The sequence below is a fragment of the Athene noctua genome, chromosome 2, assembly GCF_965140245.1.
Source record: "Athene noctua chromosome 2, bAthNoc1.hap1.1, whole genome shotgun sequence".
Lineage (NCBI taxonomy): Eukaryota > Metazoa > Chordata > Aves > Strigiformes > Strigidae > Athene > Athene noctua.
In genome coordinates this window covers 148,738,268-148,759,980 of record NC_134038.1, presented here as the reverse complement: position 1 = coordinate 148,759,980, position 21,713 = coordinate 148,738,268, and the positions used below count along the sequence as shown (strand labels likewise).

Genomic DNA, 21,713 nt, shown 5'->3' with positions numbered 1-21,713 from the left:
TGATAGTCCTGTCTGTTTAGAAAGACATGCAAATTAAGAACCATGTACCTAGTGCAAGTCTGCAGTAGAACATGCCTCATTATTGGATGCTCTTTGGTAACTATAGTTTGTCAGAAACAGCTACGCACCCTGCCTTTTGAATACCCAGCTCTTTCAAGAGGCCAGATGGGAACCCTAGAAAGCAAGGCATTCAGAAGCTCTTATTTCTCTTCAGATATGCAGTTGAAAATTTGAACTTTTATCTTCCATTAACATTATTCATTTTTCAGAGAGAGAAATCTGTTATCAATAATAATTTTAAGTTCTAAAACCAAGTTTCATGGTTAAGAAACCAGTAGCTTACATTGGGCTTAAGCTTGTTAGTGCACTGCTTAAAACATGGAGTATGAAAGGTTTTAAGTCAATTCTGAAAAATAGTTTAAATTTATGGCTAGTGTGTGGGAATGCAAAGATTACTGATGAAGTGTGTGTGGGGGGGTCCTTTTGAAATTAAAATTTCTGGATATTTCTATTCCATTTCTTATCTCTGTAAATTAGATTAGAAACCTTGCATAAAGTAACGAAGTTTTTGATTTAAATATGCTTACTCTTGAAGTTTCTGTGAAGTCTCAGTTTTAGGATAATTGAGAAAACTAACTCAAATTACTGGCTTTAGATTAAATTTTCATTAATCATTGCTGTGACTTGAAGGAACTATAAATATAAAGGAAAATAAGATAAATGAGAGTGGTTTCAGTATGATTCATTGTATTACATGATCCATTTATTGTCCTCATCTTTAGATGACATATTTTCAAGAAAAAGTTTTTTACTGCCATTGCAAAATGATGGAAATTTTGAGCCATTGAAGATGGGAAAAAATGCAATTGTGAGTTGTTAAATCCTTAATGATTTCTGATCCTTTGGCACTAATTTTGCTACAGGTATTCAGACAATTCCATATATCTAGTCAGAAATTATGAATGTTTATGTTTCTACTCCTCTAAAGATGTTATCACCGAGTAAATAGAATTTCTAAGGACAAAATCAGTTATGAGGGGACAGCTATTCATAGTGGAGCTTTGTTGATTTCTATTTCCATCTTAAGCAAAATCAAATGCTTTTTACTTCATTGTTTTTGTAGAACTGAAAAGCAGACAAGATTTCACCTGTTTAAGACAAACTGCATTATTCATTATGTTGGGCACTGGAAAAGGGTAAAAGAAATTGATGCCCTAGAATTCTCAGACTGTTATTCAGAGCCATGCAGGAGCTTGTCACCTTCAAGGATTTTTGTTGTGTTAGACACTAACACGACGTGACAGGGCAGTGAACTTGGTCTGCTTTGAAATGCTGCAAATACAGTATAGAGATGAGGATTGTTTTCAGGAGTTTATTTGTAGATCTTTTTTTTTTTGCTTTTGTTTATAATGTGTAGGTATTTTGAAATTCTCAAGAAGGGAGTATGTTTGCTTTGATAAAATACTCTCCTTTGGGGTTTTTCTGCTTGTTTTAATTTTGTTTTATTTTAGGCTTCTCGTTCAGTCCAGCGGATCCTTGAGATGTTTGAATTGCCTCGTAAATATTGCAGATTTTATTTCATGACTTTGCATGGGTGTGAAAGAGCAAAATGTCATTTTTTGCATGTTCCTGAACAAGGGGATGAAAAGGTAAAGAGACTTATTGAAGAAAGGAACAGATTGCATGAACACCTTTTAAATGCAAAATGACATCTCCTTCATTCATTTATGTATGGAAAGGGAGTAAATTTCAGAGATTGATGGATCAAAAAAATGTTCAGAAATTCCTCTTCTCAAGGTCTTTTACAGTTCTTTTTCTAAAAAATGATAGAATTTGGAACTAGTAGTCTTTTAAAGAGAACAAACATCAGCAAAAGAGCAAGAATTAGGCTGTGCGAATATAGAGTAGTAGAAGGGGGAGATTCTGAGGCATTTCTATCCCAAGCATTGGAGACCTGTAAGCAAACCCAGGCTTTGTATGTATTCTTAAAGTCAAAAAAGCTATTTATGGTATACTACTTTCTGCAAGTTTTGTGCAACAGCGGCATGTTTGTTAAAAGATGCTGTAATCTGCTTAAGTGGAGCAACAATTCTCCTCATTACTTGCAAGCAAAACCACTTTTCCAGTGGTGGGCAAAGTAGATGTGTTTTCAAACCATTTAACAAAGAAATTATGAATTTGATTCGTAAGAAAGTAAGTCTGTAATACTTCTAAGAACTGTGCAAAGCAAGCTAATTGTGCTGTCATGTAATAAGATTTTGGAATTGGCTGTATGAAACCAAGAATTAGGTGGTTCTGTAAGTCACTTGGAAGCAAACAACAACATTAAAACAACTAAAGACAAATGCCTAAACTTGTCCTCATTTGGTCTTAAAAGATTTATTTCTTACCTACCATCTTTCTGATATGACTACAATTTTATCTTTGGTGTCAGTAAGAAAGAAATTACAGAATCAAAATGTTAAAAATAACTTGTGAATCTGTTAGACAAATACTAAAAAAGGGCTAACATCTAATGGAGCTTATCCATTTCCCTGATACCTTAAATATACTGTGTCAGAATTCTTAAAATACATCAGTGTAATTTGGTTTTATTTTTCTTAATGTTTTTTATTTTCCTTTTTGTTTCAAAAAAGAGCTGTTTTGGTTTTTTTTCTAATGCTTTGTAACCCCTTTGAAAATTCATGACAGCTTAAAGATACCAAGATCACTTGAGAGTAATTTTGTATGGGATGTTTTCCCATTTCCTCAATTGTGAAATATCTTTGGCAGGCTGTAGTGAGTATCAGTAATTTTCAGCTAGTTTGTATGAATTATAATGGTTTGTAGTGCTTTATTATATACAGACACATTAAAAAATTAGATTACTTGCCGAAAACTATTAAAAATCCCTTCCATTTGATTTTACTTGTGGTGTAGCACTCCAGGACACCACAGTTCTGCCCACCAAACCTAGCTGAACTTTCTTGGTAGTCTGGAAGTATATCTGGGGTTTTGTTTGTGTATTTATTTATTTTCTTACAACTGTCCATTTAAAAATTATAATAGGCCAAGCACCTCATGGTGGCACCAAAGTACATAAATGGAAGACAGATAAAGCAGCAACACAGTCATCTAGTCAAATAGATCTTTAGGAACTGTTATGCAGACTGGTAGTTCACTTGCTTAGCACAGTGTTTTCAGTGATGATTGTTACCAGAATTTTTGAAGAGAACTACCTTTCCCCATAATGGATATTCCTTTCTTTTCATAAGTAACTGGTTGATGCTTTAAGCCATAACTTACAAGGATTTAATACTCTTCACAGTTGTGGTTGATCACACAACTGTGATCAATTTTTAATTGATTTAATTAATAGAAACAACATATGTTTTGAAAACCAGCATATTCTTGAGCTCAGCAAGTTCTACAAGTACCAGTTGTTGGGGTTTTTTTTAAAGATATCTTTAATTTCAAACAGTGAAATCTCTTTTGTGTTAGGCAAGCAAAACTATTAAGACTGTGGTTTAAATACTCCCCAAAGTATTTAAAGGGGGGCTATATTAACAATGTGTATAAGGAGGGAGTAAAGATGAAGCCGGACTCTTCTCAGTGGTGCCCAATGAAAGGACAATAAACAGTGGGAATAAATTGAAATTACAGGCAATTCAGTTTGGCTTGAAAGATACTTCAGACTGTAGCATAGATAATAACTGCACAGTTAAATAAGTGGTTTGAAAACATCTTTATGCAAACTGTATTTCTCTGTCTGATTTTTTTAGCTTTATGCACCTTACTCATTAACTTTTTTGGACTCGTATCCACTAAAGAAATGTTTACTTTTTGTGATTTCTTACTCTCTTTTTCCCTGATCCTATGAACCTCTAACTGAAAACCAACATGATAGGAAGATTCCTGTACCCATTAATGTTGTCTCGCAACTTCAGGGCCTTGGGTGTATGCATCTGTTGTGTGGGATTTTTTTAATCTGGCTTCCCAAAGAAATGAGACTTAAAGTTGCACTGTGCTTTTATTAGTCTCTAACTGCCTTTAAATAATTTTTGAACCTGTTGCTCACTTTCAGCCATCTTTAATACAGAGTGTGTGTCCCAAAGATGCCACAGGGTTTATAAACAGGATCCTGGTTTTGATATCACTGAGTGAAGTGTTGCAGCATGGAGTTTTCCACCTTATTAAACGTCCGAGTGGACACTGACTGAGAGATGCTGAAGGATTTCATAAATTCTGGTGCTTGTTCTTCCGATTAAGCACTTCTGTGTTACTGTAGTAGAACTATGTTTTCCTGGACAGTCAGTTGCTTGTATAAGATACACAGCCCTCTGTTATGTTTTTTATTAAATTGTCATGTTAAATGAGTTGTGGAATCAACTGAGAGGTGACAGAAAGATGGGAATTGTCTCCTTCATGTACCTTCCTTTGAAATCTGTTATTTATGTTTCACTCTAAATAGAGATTTTTACATGGTCTGTAGGTTCAGTTACACCTTTAAAATTGAAACAACTAAATCAACTGAAACCTCATTGAAGCTGCAAATGAATAACGCATTTAGGTTTTTTTTTATGAATGTAATGTAATGTGTCCCATGATTAAATATTCCTACATCTGGATTTTCCAAGCAATTTCACTAATACTTGGAACAATCAGAGCTCCAGATGCAATCTTGGCTTTTTTTGGGAGTCAGTCCAAAGAAGGAGGAAAACAGATTCCAAAAGAAAGCAAACTAATTTACATACTGTGAGCATGTGCTAAAGTTTGTTTTGGAAATGCCCTCAGCCACCTGGGATTGTAGATTTGGATTAAATGAGTTCACCCATTGCCAAGTGACACTGCATATATATTAATTAATGATCAAATATTCTACATTATTTACTGAAAGGTCTATCTTAGACTGTAGTTCAACAGCATTATGACGCTGTTTCAAAAAAACCCCAAGCTTTATTTTTATTCAACATACATGTACAGTTTTTCTGTTCTTTGACTTGATGATCTGAACAGGTTAATGTTTTTTTTAAAAAAAAAGGATGTCTTGGCCTCAAGCCAGTACCTTCTGCTTTGATGGTAATTTTTTTCTGTGTAACGAACTCTATGAGTGGATCCTGTCTAATTTTGAAGATAAAAATAAACCTGACTAAATTCTATAATAACATGACTACTAATTTAGGGCATTCTCCGTCTCTTGATTTTTCATTATTTCACAAAAAAGTATTAAATATGACCCATTTAGATTGTTGTGTGGAAAGACTGTTAAGTGTTTCAGAAGTGACAAAAGACATCTGAAAGGGTGGGTGGTTTTTTCCCTAACTTGGAATTCTAAAATTTAATCTCAGTAGTCTTTATTTCTTCATCTGCAGAGATGGAGAAAAGTGTGTGAGTATCACAAAACTGACAACTTAAGATGTTAAGACAAGAATGTTCCAATACCAAATAACATTAAAATATCTAGGTGTGCATTTTTTTTTTTAATCTAGTAGGTCTGTGGTCAAATGGTTCATTAAATCAAGTTAGTTCTGAGTTCTTTCTTCTATGTCTTTGTAAGTGATTCTTTGTGACGATGAGTGTTACCAACTGCATTTCTAGATGATGTTTCAGCTGCTTAGTTGGTAAATTCATGTAATTTTTGTTTATCATGATTTCAATTTCACCTTTTTGCTTCTCTTTCTCTGTTTGTTTACAGTCTGCCATATTTACACAAATTCCTTAGTAACTGTGTTTTCACATTCTGTTATTTGTTTGCTGTGAGTATATACACACGCATGCAGTTGTGGTCCCAGCAGCTCCTTTCCCAAACGTTTAAACTACCTATTTTTTCTACTTGATTTCCCACCCTTTTGACAGTGCCTTTGCCTACAGACCCAGTTGCCTTTTTATACAATTTTGTCAGTATGTATGGGTTAAATAGAAGCAATATAAAGCTTGTTTCCTGATTGAACTAATTTTTCTGGGTAGTTCTTTTGTTTGGAATAAGCTGAGGTAACATTTTACTATGGACTTTTTTTCTTCTTTTTCTAGATTTGCATGGCAATACTTAGGACATACATTAGTATCAAAAAATCAGTCCTTCTAAAACGTTCAGGTATGATACGGTGAATAAGAAGTTCTAGTTTCAAAGGAATACATCCAGTCCATGTGTGTTCATGTTCCAATTTCTCACTGAAGCCAGATACTTAAATACACAGTTATCTCAGGAGGTAGTTATAAATCTTACTTTCATGGAAGATGAGCTTAGCCTGAATGAAACTAGACTTGACAGCAGAAATGAGTAGCTGGGGCAGGCAGGATATTTAACAGAACCAAAATTTTGTTAAGGTACTTTTGAACATCCTGGCCAAACTTCACAAATCTAAAACCTTTAGAATTAAGCTCTTGACATGAAGTGCTGTTACAGCACTCAAACAGCTTTTTAATCCTTTCACATTACCATATACGTAAACAATTATGGTTAACACATTTTAGGGACTGTAGTTGATTCAGATCCATCTGAGCTTTTGAGTTCAGTCAGAAGGGGCTGAATTTTACTCTGGACAATTATTGCTGTTGTACCTGTCCTGAGCAGTCTTAAGTTTTTGAAAGCTTATTAGAGTGTAGCACAATGTAAACGTGGAATCCGGTTGCACCCTGTGCCTGAGTGTTCCCGTGCTGAAATACTGATCATTGTAATGCAGATAAGACTGAGTACCAGCAGGCTACAGTATGTGTCTGTCAAGGCTAGCAGTAAGACCATCCACCATGGTAACACTGCACTTTACTTCCTAGAGGTTCATGTCTGGAAAGGCCTTATTACCTTGATGCACTTACCAAATCTGTTTTGTGCAGTTTTCTTGTGCTAAACTAAATCAACTAAGCTTTCTTGAAAACTACCGGGCTTATGGTGCTCAGCTCAATATCATGAGATATTTCAGAATAGTCAGTCTGGGTCTAGTAAGGTTCACACTGTATTCAGACTAGATCCTTTCACCCATTTTTTTCATATCCCTGTCCCATAATATGCCGGATAATTAAGAATTGTTACACTGCATTTAAACTTTAAGGAAGTAACAGCCTCGGTTACCCCAAAGTGAAATTATTTTAATTGCTTTTTCAGTCCAAATATTTGTGAAATATTACAGAGAGGTTACTCCTGGTATGGATTTTGCTTCTCAAGTGCTGAATGATCTTCTCATTTCTTTGCTCAAGAACAACTTGTTGCAGGAAGTATTTCAGATACTGAATGTAACTGTACAAATCAATACACTGGTAGGTGATTGTAATTTTTTTAAAATATTGGATCTATAGTTTCTTAGTTTTTTGAGTACTATACCATTTGTAGTATTAAGTTTGTTTTTACTCTGGTACTCAAATCTCGGGGGAAAAGAAAGAGCAATTCAAAAGTTCCTATTATAAAAATTCTAAGCTTCCTAACTGAATTGAGCTGCAAAACTGATTGTGCTTTTTTGTCTAAATTAGCCAGCTGTAGATGTTCTTCTGAAAGTTTTTGAGCATGTGGCTTCTTTGAATATAGGAGACGCTGTGCCTACATTAATCAGTACCTTTTGTAAGGTATGAGTTTGACTGTAATACTGCTATTTGTTGAAGTTTGTGAAATACCTTGCCTGTTTTAAAACCCAAACATACCACTTCAATATTATTTCAGTGCTATTTTTTAAAAGTTAATCTGTGACTAGCTGGATTTGTGATACAGGTTTCCATTTATCCCTTACTTTTTAACTGAGATCCACTGTAACATGTTTTTCCCACTGTTGTTTGTCACTTGCCTCTGGAAATATGTGAATGATGACAATTTTTTGTATGTTTACTTTTCTTCCCCCTGTTTGATACTACAGCTCATTGATGCTGGTATGTTCCTCGAGTTTGAGCATTTTGACTATATTATTAAGTTCCTTCACCAATTGCAAGTTTCCCATCGGGAAATAAATACTGTTTTGAACATAAAATCCAGGTATGTCTTTAAGGAGCTATTTTATAATTATATCTTAGTACCTTTGTTGGGTTCAATTTTTATAAATTGATGTAAAAACTTTAAAAGGCAATTAGAAAATGCAAATTTAGTGTTTTGGATGAAAATACTATCATATCATGTCTAATTGTATTTTAAAGTGCTATCGATCTACTGTGCTTAAAAGGTCAAGGATTGTTAAATCAAAACTTAGATTCTGACCGCAGTAATGATCAGGTTTTCCATATTGATCATCGCTGTACATCTGTTTCCGAGTTTATATAACTGTAGTCAAATTAGAAACATCATGATTTAATATATCGTTTAGGCCTACATAAGCAAATGGTACTTCTACAATAAACAACTCTTCTAGGCAATAAGAAGATTAGTTATAATCTGAAGTAGTTTTCTACTTTTGTTTACTGTGCAATGGCATAAATGCACCAACACAACTAGGGAGGGGGCTCGGTTTTTTAAGTAATGCTGGATTATACTGGGCAAAATGTGAAATCACAGCCCAAAACTGTGTTGATGATGATCACACAAGGTTGTGATCCTTTTTTTTTATCATCTGCATCATATACATGCACCAAAATTTGAGAAACTAAATTTGTGATTCATAGAACAACCTTTGATTCTTAGAGGAAACCAAATATGCAGCATCTACTGTGTGAAAATATGTCATCACTGTTTCAGGTGAAAGCACTGTAGAAATTATTTGCTGCTTTTCATGCTTTTCCCATATTGTACCTTTCAGCCATGGATCTCAGTGTTTTACTAGTGCAACTTACTACACATGTTGGAAGTAATTTTTACCACTTTTCAGATCAGAAATCCGATTCACCGAGGAATGGCCCCTTCCAGGGTGCCTCAGTATGTGTGTGTTTTCAGCACAGTCTGTATCTATAAAGACTAAGCAGCTGTGCTACTTCAACTACATGTATTAGCTCATTCATATGTAGGTTATGTGTCTCAACATGATAGCATCGCACTGGGTAGATGTATCCATTGTTTCAATGGCAGCATCAGAATAAAGTATTATGCTCCAGGAGATTTGAAGCTGAACATCACTTTTTTTCGTGTAATTAACTTTTTTCCTTACCCTTATGTCAGAAATACATACAATACAGTTCTGCATTTACTTAATGGATTACAAGTCTTGTTCATACCTTTTCAGTTACACTTGTACTGAGACAAGGGAATATTTTCTGTGAAAACAGCTCTGCTCAGTTATTTGCTTGGTACAGGTACTGACTTCCCTTGGCATAACTGTCTGTTTTCAGTGTCAAGTTTGAATAGTGTGTAGCAAATAGGATCAAAAATCACATCAGTTTTTAGTTCATATATGAAAATTTGTTGTTCACCTTCTGCTAGTACATAGTTTAGTTCAATAGGATATGTTAAAATTAAGTAAATTTTTTTTTTCTTCTGGAAGATTTCAGGAAAGACATCTTGAAGAGAAGTGGCTTTTTAACTTCAACTTGGCAGTGGCTGAAGTTCAGGTACACTATTTGCATTTTTCAAGCCTGTTGGAATACTTAACAATAACTACTTTAAAACCTACAAGAAATAGCAATTTCTACATCATTTAAAATTAATAGGGTTTATTATTAAGTATATTGGGATTATGATAAAATATTTTTATGCAGAGCCATATTTGGGAAAGATTAACATGCAGGGGAAAACTATCTTTGGCTTTTCTGTGATGTCAGTATTTTATTTTACATAATTGTAATTTTTATCTTGGTTTTGCATCTAATTCAAAGATTTTAAAACTTTAAGCAATTATTTTCTATGCCTTGCATTTGTTGTGCTTGTAATTGGTAGTGGTACATCATTCCTCACCAAAAAAATTATTTAATGTATTATTTAGCAGATAGAATTCAAGGCATAATTGTAAAAGGCTATAATTGGCAACACTAAGAAGGTATTTTAAAGAATAAGAAAATACTATAAAAAATTCTTTAATTGCACATTTGCATCTTTCATATTCAAGGACAAATTACTTATTATGCACAGTTATCATATAATTTATATATTATCATATGCTGCACAGATCCTGAGACCAAAATTTAAGAAGGGAAGAACCAGGACTGAATTTTTACTCCTTTAAAACCAAAGTCACCAAGTGATCTGGCAAGCAAAAAACTAATTCATATAGAAAATATCCATCAATTTGGTATGCATCGTGGAAAAAAAAAATAGTAAGAACTGGATGAATGCCAGTTCTTAAATAGGATGAATAAGTTATGAACTTCCCCAATTGGGGTCATGACATAAATGCAAAAAGAATTTTAATTTCTTGAGGGACAAAAGTGATTAGCAGTCCATGCAAGTTAGGCAACATGTTACTGTGGCATATTGAACATGGACATTCTTGGCAGTAGTGTTTCATCTGCATCTTTTTTCTGCTTTAAGTCTTTCCCGGGTGTATCTCAAATTTCAATATATTTTCTGTTGGTGTTCTGGAAGCAGGTTGGCTTATATTTATCCCTTGCCTTTTTTTCAGCATTGCAAGGAAAAAAGTGATTGGAATAAGCTGGGAGCTTTGTATGTCAGTGCGAGAACTGGATGTGAACATTTTGATGATCTTCAGAAATTGTCTTTATGTATTGCTGAAATACTAATCAAAGATTCTGAGACAGACAGACAGCAAGTTCCTTTTTGTGATTTTGCTGATGCAGGTAAAATTAAGATGCATCTCTGTTCTTTGTAGAGTTTTTAAAAGAGGTAAAAAACCAAATTTGTATACTGTTTTCTGGGTATTAGTTAATTTTATATGTTACAATATTCAGAATTTCTTGAGGTACAAATACAATTGGCTAAAATGCTTAATAGAAGCCATTTTATAGTAGAAGTAAAATCCACAGTGCTTACACTTAGAAGTCAAAGAAAGTTCTGAAAGAAGAATATATGAGGTTTGTGAAATCAATAAAAGAAACCTAAATTGGTGGTCTTCTAATAAGAATGTCCTATTCTCAGGACAAATGTATTTAAATACTGTCATGTGAAGTGTCACACTCTTAAAAGCATAAATAAACTTCAGAACTGTAAATACAAATATATATATTTGTATATTTCAGAACACACTGAACATGGTTAGATCATGTATATAGTTTGGTTTTTGGTTGTTTTGGTTGATTTTTAGTAATTGCAATTTTCAGAATTATTTCATTCTCTAAAGAACCAAGAATTTCTGCAAGGGCTGGGTCCATAAAACACCTAGTTTTTTAATAGTTCTGGCAGGTTTTCTTACACCTTTCTTCCCTGTGCCCCTTCATTTACATATCTGTATCATTGTTCCTAATAAGTTTGTAGAAAACTGAGGCTCAGTGAGGTGTCAGTGGGATATTAAAACACTTTATAATGGATGACTCAGATCTCTTTCAACCTGTATTAACTACGAAGGCATGATGAATATTTATTCTAGATATGTGGCATGACCTTTCTGATCACAGACTCATATTATAAAACACCTATTACAACTTCTAGCTGTGACACGGACAGAAGATTTTGATGGGGCTTGGAACTTTGTCTTCCCTAGAGCAGTGGTCTCCAAACTGATAGGGGCCTCTATCAGTAAAAAAATTTTGAGCACTTACCTCCTATTTATTTATTTATAAATTATATACATGTACTATTGCACTGATATATTAAGTATATTATAAAACATACAGAAAAATAAAAATTAAAAGGATGAGATAAAGATGAAATAAACACTAGTTTCTAAAATATTTTATTTATTTCTTAATGGTACCAAAAAAAATATTTTCTTCCAACGTCCAAGTGGTGTGTTGTGCTCATACCACTCTGAAGACCACTGCTCTAGAATGCCAACAGTTCTTCCAAAGTGGTTGTATAATATGGTTGGAAAAACTTGTAATTACTCAGTTCTGTAATTGCCAGCTGTTCTTCATGGTGCCAGAAAATGCAAAGCCTACTTTACAAACAGTGATGTTACTAAATTATGCCATTATATGACTAAGCATCTTATGGATGAATTAGACTACTATGAAATAGTGTCTGAATGAACTACAGTTATTTACCCTACTTCAGGTGTTAAGACTTGGAAAGTTACTACTTTTAATGGCAAATATTTCAGAAAGTATATTTAATACTTTAACAATGACTGTGTTTTTCAACTGTGTACTGCATTTACATGTAAAATTTAATATTTTTTTTTCTTTCCAGTAATAAAAAATTCACAACATAATGAAGCAGATAGAATTTTCATTGGAAGGACTGGGATAAGTGTAATGTGTTCTTATCACAAAGTACTGAAGTGGAGAAAGGTATACTGGACTATAGGAACCTGACTGCAAGAAAAAGAATGAGTCATTTCTTTTCTACACGTTAAAGTGTGTTTCTCTAGTTGAATGGCTGGATGTGCTACCTGCCTTCGCACCATTTTAGTAATTCTTAATTGTCCAGATGGATCAAAGCATTTTATTGTGCCTTTCTGAGCAGTAGTCTAATATGGAGCCCTTTATAACTTTGCCTTGCAACCTAGAAACTTGATTTGTTCAGGTTCAGCTTTTGACTTTTCTGAGCTAAGGATGAATATGGATTAGGAGACGGTTCTTCCTGAGATATTGGAGCAAGGCGCTGGTGGGATTGTTTCCCAGAATGTCACTTTCTTCTGTCTGGCAATACTGCTGTATTTTGAGACTTCCCGACTCAAGCAATATTTACAGAAGTTTGAGTGGGCCCTTTCCTGCACTGATGCTTCTGAACCTGACCTCAAATGGTATGGATAAGGCCAGGAAGACAGAAGTATAGCAAGGCTGCTACTGCACTTGGTGAACTGCTCATTCCCCAGAATGCCACTAGAAGTGCTTTTCTTCCATTGAATCTAGGGTTGTAAGATCTGTGAATCTTGCAAAAACCCAGCCCTCACAAAGAAAGGACCTTTACAATCCTTTCTTTGCTATCAAGTATTACAGAGGGCCACAGTAGACTAGTCCACTAGACCTTTCTCTGGATGTTTTACATTCTTTAGGCCTCATGTAGTATTGATCATAAGTTCACTACAGCAAGATCAGTTTCAACGTTAAATTCATCTTTTTTTCCTGGAAGAAAGCAGTGTATACCAAGCTGGATCTCCTATATAATGCAACATGACCAGTGACAGCATAAGAAATAATATAAACCACCAGTGATTTTGGAGTGTATTTTGGTCAGTGATCATATTCTGAACTTACCTTTGTATCAGTTGGCCTGATCTTTACAACTAGTAATTACACTGTACAGGGATTTTCCTCATCCCATACAAGATGATTTATAGCATGTATTTTTGTGAACAAAAGCAAACACTCTCCTTGTCCCCTTTTGTCTCTTGGATTTTTTTGGTGAATTATCTTGAGGAACCCTTTCTGGTTTGCATGACTTGTCTCTAGGTGATGACCCTCAGGAATTTTGTTATGCAAAACCTGTGCACTGCTCAGTCTGCTTCCAGAGTCAACCCAGGTCCCAGGAGATATTTGATAAGAGGTGCTTAGTCTAGAAGCACTACATCCATTTTAAGGAATCATTAATTTTGCAGCATCAACTTGTTGAGCTGAATGATCTTTAGCAGGTTCCTATCAAGCTGCAGCACAATGTGGTATTGTTGAGGAGTAAAGGGAAAGAGATATGGTCTTTGCATTAGCATTTTTGTAGTACTGCACTAGACCTTTTTTAAACATTTTTGTTCCACAAAACTCAGCAGTTACAACAGTGAAGTTATTCCTGGCCATAGAATAGGTAGTCTAAATTTGTGGCATTGAGGAGTGGCCAGTGCTCACATACACATCAAAGAGCTTTGTTTGGCTTGGATTTTGTTTGTTGTCTTCAGCAGAGACAGCATGTATTCAGTGTTTGTAGGGAAATGCCTTGAGACATTGTAGCAGTTTTCGAGATCCATCTTAAGGGAGATCCTGATATTTGGGTTGCAGGACCTTTGACATTCCAAAGAGGTTTATCTTCATGTCCTGATTTCAGAGGTGCAAGGTGTCAAAAGCATGTGTAGTGTTCCTCTCGTATAACAAGGAGTTACTGAAAGTAAACAGTTCTTACGATACTATGATATTTTCATTCTAGAGCAAAAGATTATTGCTTCTTTGAGAAATATTGTGTTGGGTGTCAAACCACCTCTCAACAGACTGCTCACCAAGATCCTCACCAACAGTCTTGTACACAACCTGTGTTGACCATATGGGAGGGTGAATGAGGCTGTGCTCTGAATGATTTTTATCAGAACTGGTAGATGCCAAATTGATCTCTGCTTCAGGGATGAACTAGAACTGTCATTCCTATCGCACTCCAAACAGTTTCACTCCATTATATGTACTGGATAAGTCCCTAATACTGTGGTTATGGGCTAGTATCTGCTTGATCCTGTGTCTTGTTTCTTCCAAAAAGTGGTCCAGAAAATAAGGTAGTAATGGATTTGTTCTTCCAGCTATGCCCAAAGTAATTTTGGCTTTAGGACGTGCCTTATGCCATTTTATGAATATGTTGGACCACCTAAACCTCTAGATGTGCTTTTCAGATCACGTTCCCTTCATGAACATCACATCTCTTTATCACATGGTTTTCATGCCTTCTGGCTCTCAGGGGTAAAGTACGTATGCTTCTTGGTCGTGAAGAGAATATTCTTTGCAAGAGCTAAGGAAAGATCATAAAACAGATGTACTTTTCAAATGCAAATTTGAAACATGTGAATAGGTCTTCTATGGAGGCAGCTCTTCAACTACGTCTTCCATGGAGACAGCTCTTCAAGCAACACTAGACTGCTTTCTGGATAGCTACTTGTAGAGAATCCTGCAACATTAATGCTCCTTTGGCAATTATTTAATCCACTTCCTATTTTAACTATTTCGTATCTTGAAAGACTTTGCTGTGGCTTGTTTTTACCCAACTTATTACCTCAGAGGATTGGGTTCTTGTCCAGTTAAGGATCTCATTCCACAACTGCATTTTACTTGGGTGCCCTTCCTTTATAGATCATTTATGCTTAAAGCTGCAAGCTTTCCAGAAAGACCCACTTCTTAGTGGCCCTTCCTTCTGCTAGAAGGATGAAATAGATGCAGATCTTCCTTAATTTTGTATGTTGTCTGGTTTGCACTTAATTTTCAAATTTCTATTGTCAGAATTTCACCTGAGTCTTTCTGGTACATACTTTTTCCCTTCAACCACATAAACCTGAATGGGTTCTTTACACCTTAAATGTTAACTGCAATGATATAGTTAGTATTCTTTCATTTGTTGCTAAGATAAACTGTTGTAGATACCTGTAGGCCTTCAGAAGTCTCCAGTTTTGAGCATATGTCAGTCCACAGTAGGTATGTGCATATGCATATTTACAACAAATTAGCTTCTTAATTAGTAAGTTTAATTTTCTGTCAACTTCTCTGTTCTCCTAAACCTCCCTTTCCTTCTACCTCTGCAACTCTTGTTCTGCCACCACAATGCGGGCACACACATGACCATGATTTTTAACTTAGTATTCATTAGAAATTTTACTATACTTTCTCTTTTTTTCCTATTTCAGTTTGGATAACTAAACTGATGCCTGTAAATCTGTATCACCAGAGTAAATCCACTGTATTTTGTGTAAATATACTCTGTGTTCACTGATATAATTGCTTTCTCTGACCATCCTCCTTTCCCTTTTGTGCTAGGGAAGTATGGTTTTGGATAAATTGTATGAGCTACAGATAAATTTTACAGTCTTGAAAGGATTTACAGGTGCAGAGAGGTTAGCATCAAGATGTCAAATTGTTAATAAAGCTGCAGAAATTTTTCTTAAAACTGGAAATTTGGATGGAGCAACACGGGTATTGAGAGGTAAGCTTGTCTTATAAAAACCCTGAGATTTGACTTAAATTTGAACAGTCCCCTTCTGTAACAGATTTCAGATAAAAGGTAAAAGCTGGTCTGTGTAGTTAAATAAAGTTAATACTGGAACAAAAAAAATGTGATGCATCTTACTGGTTAGTATTCTTCTTGATAAGTATTAAGAAATATTATGACTAATACCAAATTTTTTTTGGAAAAGTTTTCACAGTAGTCTACCATCAGCACCATTCCACTCAAAAGCCTACCATAATAAGGAAAGGGTGCAACTTGGAAAGTGACTCTGCCCCATGTATATTTCCTTTGAGCCAGGTGATATTCAGTGTAAAAAAATTTTCAGGCTTGGGTCAATGTAGTGTTTCTTTACCCCTCACAGTATCCACATTTAGTAAAATAGGTTTAGAATAGTACCATATTTCTGCAATTAAATAACGCATAGTTACTGGCTTTTTGAAATTCTGATCTGCTGAAAAAAGAAACTGAAAAGTGTAAACAAGAATAGAAGGTGTTCTGTAAAGTAATACTGAGGATCTAAAATTTGCTATTCGATTTTATATATGTACATAGATATATATACATATTTATGTACATATATAAAATTGAATAGCAAATTTATATATGTACATAGATATATACATATTTATGTACATATATGTGACAGTCCATTTTACTACTGTGATATTTAATAAAAGAGGTTATTTACAACTGAGAAATAGTGGTGATAAGGAACAAATTAATAACAACTAGAACTGCATTTTCTGAGAAATTCTGAAATTTGTTTTCTGCTGCAGAATATTTGTAATGGCCAAAAGTCTCAGTGTCGATCAGTTTCAGTTCATAGAAGTAACACTGCACTGTTGTTTGCCACAGAGTCAGAGTGGACCACAAATGCACCATTGTGGCCCTGTGATGAAATGGACATCATCAATCGACAGAATCTGTTATATATACTAGTGCACAAGTACTTGAGGAAGAGTTTATACAGGCAGGCATTTGAGGTTCTGCGGAACTTACCAGGTTTTCAAAATTATTCTGGTAAGTAAAGAAAAAGGTACTGTGTTAAGAGCTAAAAATTTAATGGATGATTCTGTACTATTCTGTTTCTTTCCCAGCTAAAATTTGTTGAAGAAGTAAGATCATTTTAGACAAGCCATTTTTTTTTCCAAAGATCATAGTGTCAGTTAAAATATGTATTGTAATGTCAGTTAAAATATATATCGTACTCTGCAGATCTGGCCGCACATGCACGCACACACATGCACAGAGTTTATACACCTGTCCTCTTTTTCCAGTTGTCTCAGTTACACAGGGCAAAGGAAAGACCCACTACATTTTTAAGGATCATACACAGTCTGTACCATAAGCTAAAATAGGGATATCGTTGGAGTGATTAATTTTATCTTAAGCTCAGATGAATGCATTTGTTTTTTTCTATAAGTGAGACAGAAAACCTAGGCTTCTTTTACATATCATGTTAAAACCAAGTGCTCTTTTGGGCTCAATTTATCTGGCAGATTTTCGATGGGTACTTGATATGTAGTTACTTAGGCTGCACCCAGGAAACCTCTGCTGACTGATGTGTGTAGGTGTCAGTCCTTTGCCAGTGTGTGCTTTTAGGTAGATTAGGAGGGCTGAGTTGGAAGACACTCTACTTACAGAATCCTAAAAGGATCTAGTCCTTTGAGGCATGAGGTGGATACAAGGCTACTGAGTCCTGCCAAGAAGGGGACAGTTGAGAGGAAGTGGACAGTTCAGAGTAAGAGAAGAAGCGGAACTTGAAGTACCAAGGTGATTTTATTTGTGCAAATTTTAAGTCTGAGAGATCAGGTGAAGATTGTATTTATAGGCTTGGGCAGGTGAATGTGTGTTTATCTGATCCTGATGGTTTTGGCAGCAAATTACTGCTTGGACCTTAACACTTTCACAACGTAAATGAACTAACATTATGAAAACACTTTTGGTGAATAAAGCATTATCACAAGTTATCTCAACTTCGGTCCATTTTGCCGATAGAAGCAAGAGTCCTGATTTAGGTACTGATTGAGAAGCAGTTCTTCAATTAGATTTGCATTTGACTTAATTCAGTAGTTAATATTCTTCTTTCATTTCAGATACTGTAGCTGTTTCTCAGTACAGCTGCCTTTTTAACAAGCTGTTAAATGCCTGTTTTGAGAGCAAGAACCTTGGGGTCTCAACTTCTGTAGTAGACTTCATGCTTTCCAAAAACATAGCTATTGAATTTTTTTTGCTTAGAGGATTAATCACAGCTTTGGGAAGAAGTTGCTTGTGGTCTAAAGCTAGGACCTATTACAAAAGTAAGTTGCTTCTTAAACAATATCTTTCCCTTATGTTCTTTGAATATCATGCTTATAACAGCTCAGTATGTTGGGGAGAAATGGGTAAGAGTACTTTGTAAGATCAAAACAGTGCTTTCTGTGTCACAGTCGGGAATTTATTTGTAACCACATGTTTCTTGGGAAATAGCGACAGTTGAAAATCTGATGACTATGTACTACCTGGCATGAAATGAATGCAATTCTGATGAAATTAATTTTTTATGTTCAGTTTCAGATTTTCAAAAATGTGAACCCTGAAATGGTTTGAAAGTACATCATCTTCACTTTCTCATCTAGGCAAATTAGATTTCTTTATACTTCTGTTTAGAGCTGTGGTGGTAAAATTATTAATATTTAAGATTTCAGAGGTCTAGCTAAGAAGTTTATCCTAACTAAAAGAAAATTCCTTTCAAATAAAAGCTAACAGTCTGTGAGTGTTTTAAACTTCCCACTTTCAAGCTAAGATAACACTGGGTGTGTCGCCCTGATAGGGTCTACCAAGAGCCATCTCTCCATATTGTCACATCATTTACTGTTTGATCCGTCTTAGAATTGTGGCGGTTAATAAGCTTAAGGAGTCCACCCCTCCCATCCTGGAAATTATTGGTTTTCCTGACCTCTTTTTTTTTTTTTTTTTTTTTTTTTAATGAAATGCTGTATAGCTTGGGTCCCTGAGATCACTTGTCAAAGACAGGGGAGCAAAGGGGGAGATGCTTTTCAAATGTCCTCTCGCTGTGATCAGTTAATAGAGCTGCTGTCTGACCTGTCATAAATTGTACTTGTGTTATGATGCACTTGGAGTCCCTGGACTTCTGACAGGTTTTTAATCATTGCTGATAATATTCACTGATAAAAATAACATTTTACAACAGTGAATATTATGAGTGAGTACTGTTTGTTGTTTTCAAATCAGGCCATCTCACAGGTGAAGTAGTAAAATCCATTAAGAGTTTGGGGTTGTTTTCTTTCCACATTCTTAGCCACATACAGAAGAAAACAGATCTATGTTCAGTATTTGTAATCCTAATTCCTTACATTTCTGCATTTACTCTCAGGTGCTTTATTATGGGGTTGCTACCCACCAATGCAGGGAAATTCATATCGGAAACTTTTGATGATTCCATCTTATCTGTCTGAGGTTGAGATGCTGTTGAGAATGGAAATGTTTCTTGTTTCAAATGCCTGTGATATTCAAAGTCCAATTGCTATTCATCAGACTCTTCAAATAATACTGAAAAGGTTTGTTGTCAGATATGTACCATTTTGATTGTACTTATCTGTGTGATCATGTAATTAATGAGTGTTATAATCAGACAAAGCCAATTTTTATAAAAATATATAATTTTATTTTGGTTCATTCAATTTAGGGTGGGAAGCAATAGGCAAAGCAGCGCTGGGTGCATGGAGAGCCGCAGCTCTGCCACACGCACCCGGAGTTCCAAAAAGCAGCGGTTTTTATACTCTTGTGCCATCGTCTTTAACCAATCTCCTCCTGTCAGATAGTTGTCCTGCTCTTTTCCATTGGGTCATTTGGGTTGCTGGGGTGCATGTCCTCCTCCTATTGGGTCTTTCAAAAGTCTCGAAGCCTTGGTCTCCTGGCACGCTTTTCTCCTATTGGATCTTTTAAAAGCCTCATGATTTCATCCTTTTGGCGGGCTTTTCTTCCAACAGCAGTTACATGTCAGCTCTAGGTGGGGTTTCTGAGACAGGGTTACACTGTTCCAACCGAATGGTAGGTGGGGTTTCTGAGACACGTTTACATTGTTCCAATCCGAATGGCCCACTTTACATTTAATTGTTTAACATTTACAGATCATTCAAGTGTACCTACCTGACTTGTCCAGCCTAGCAAATTAGTTACAATAGTTTATTACAATGAGAGAACTTACTTTCCATTGGCTAGGAAAGAGAATGTTTGGTTTTAAACTTTTTTTTAATCTGGTTATAGAACAGTAAATGTTTGGGCGTTTTTTACTATTATTTTTACATGTGTATAGCAGAAAAGTAATTGTTCCAGAGGGATATTGGTCTGTGTTCCATAACTGAATGTGCCTACTGCACTAAGAGTGTACTGTATTTTCTAAACCAGGATAGTTTGATATTTTGGTGTGTAGATGCTTGTGTTGGGGTTAAGCAGTGGAGCAGAAGGGCAGAGTCAAAATGTTACTCCTTTCAAAAAGCAACTCTTAACATTTCTTGGCTGTTTTTTGAAAAGTGCATGAAGCCGTTTTACTTGATTCTCTTTATAGGGGATATCTCAGTAATAAATTTGTTAGGGGTTTTTTCCCTTTTCTTTGAGACTTAATACCTTCAGATGAAAATGTGTTTTGTTGCTTTTGCCTTTTGTCCATAAGCTACCAACCACTGTCACTAGATTATGCCTATAATTTATTTTTCAAGACGCCATTTTCTCTGAGATTGACTGGCTCAGCATCAGAATGTGAAACTTCATAGAAAAGCTACATCTGTTAAGAAGGATGAACAGGGGCATCTCAAACTTGAGTACTCTGCCTTCCTTCCCAAGGAATACATCTCTTAATTTTGTTCTTTTGATAAATGAGAAGGTTTTTATCTCATTTTCATGTGTATGCTATTGTACCTTTGCTTGTTTGCTTAAAGAGTAAGTTCTGCACTTGCAAAAATGTAGACGTGTCACTTAGACACATCCTTTTTCCAAAAGTGATTACATGCCAAAATTGAGTAATCTTTTTGGATTCAAGCATGTACCTGAATTCTTGCTACATCCAGTTCATAAAATGGTTTACATTCCTTTACTGAATTTTCCAGCCCAGAACATTTCTTCATGAAACGTGCTGTGACTATTGCAGACCTACTTTGCAGTGGCATTAAATTCCATTACTTATGATTACCATAAAATATGTTTAAAATATACTTTTTCTAAGTTCTTAATTCTTCAGAACAATTGCCTAAATTTGTCTAGAAATTAATCTAAGTGATGCAAACACAGTGCATTATTTTAATGTTTCTGTAATCTTGTTGCCAGTATAAAGCATCAAACAAGTGACACAGGGCCTGTATGGTACCTAATTTTGTATTTGTGGGAACTCACTTACAGATGTGAAGATCAGAAAGTTCAGAATAACAGTGACTATCACCCGGCAGTGGAGAGACTGAGCCTGGCTGCTCGTATATCTGATCCAAAGCTTATTCTTAAGCATATGACAATGAATATTAATATGGAAGAAGTTTACAGCTTGGAGCATACATCTGCTCTAAAATGGCTTCAGGAAAATATGAAATGGGCTGGGAAGGTCTGGCTGTTTCAGTAATCATTAAATAGTAAAGATCTTTGGGTTTTAATGGTTAAAGCAGTCATTGTTGTAATACAGATTAATAAAGGCAGTTCCCATGTGTTCAGACTGTGCATTACTGATTTACAGCAAAGCTTCAAACTCAAGTTGTGTTTCTAAATACTTATATTGATGATAATGCAGATAGTAGCACAGTAGAAACAGTAATTTTTTCCCTAACTGTATAGATTGTCACACTGACTTACACAAGTGTTTTGTAATGGCATCATTAGATAATGAGGAAGCTGCAGCCTCAGAACCTACATTCTCCTATTTTATGGAGAATCTAGCACTGTT

The 21,713-nt window shown here is 35.2% G+C and overlaps 1 protein-coding gene across 1 annotated transcript in view; it reads left to right on the top strand.

The window, feature by feature from the left end:
* TOPAZ1 (testis and ovary specific TOPAZ 1) overlaps window positions 1–21,395 on the top strand; it is a 39,930-nt gene extending 18,535 nt beyond the window's left edge. Inside the window, exons 7-20 of the mRNA XM_074898105.1 lie at window positions 783–868; window positions 1,512–1,649; window positions 6,010–6,073; window positions 7,082–7,233; window positions 7,444–7,536; window positions 7,821–7,936; window positions 9,369–9,435; window positions 10,443–10,617; window positions 12,125–12,225; window positions 15,595–15,760; window positions 16,640–16,804; window positions 17,881–18,084; window positions 19,161–19,344; window positions 21,182–21,395. Of these exons, the coding sequence (XP_074754206.1) occupies window positions 783–868; window positions 1,512–1,649; window positions 6,010–6,073; window positions 7,082–7,233; window positions 7,444–7,536; window positions 7,821–7,936; window positions 9,369–9,435; window positions 10,443–10,617; window positions 12,125–12,225; window positions 15,595–15,760; window positions 16,640–16,804; window positions 17,881–18,084; window positions 19,161–19,344; window positions 21,182–21,395 (1,925 nt within the window). The remainder of the gene's footprint in view (window positions 1–782; window positions 869–1,511; window positions 1,650–6,009; window positions 6,074–7,081; window positions 7,234–7,443; window positions 7,537–7,820; window positions 7,937–9,368; window positions 9,436–10,442; window positions 10,618–12,124; window positions 12,226–15,594; window positions 15,761–16,639; window positions 16,805–17,880; window positions 18,085–19,160; window positions 19,345–21,181) is intronic.
* The last annotated feature ends 318 nt before the right edge of the window (window positions 21,396–21,713 follow it).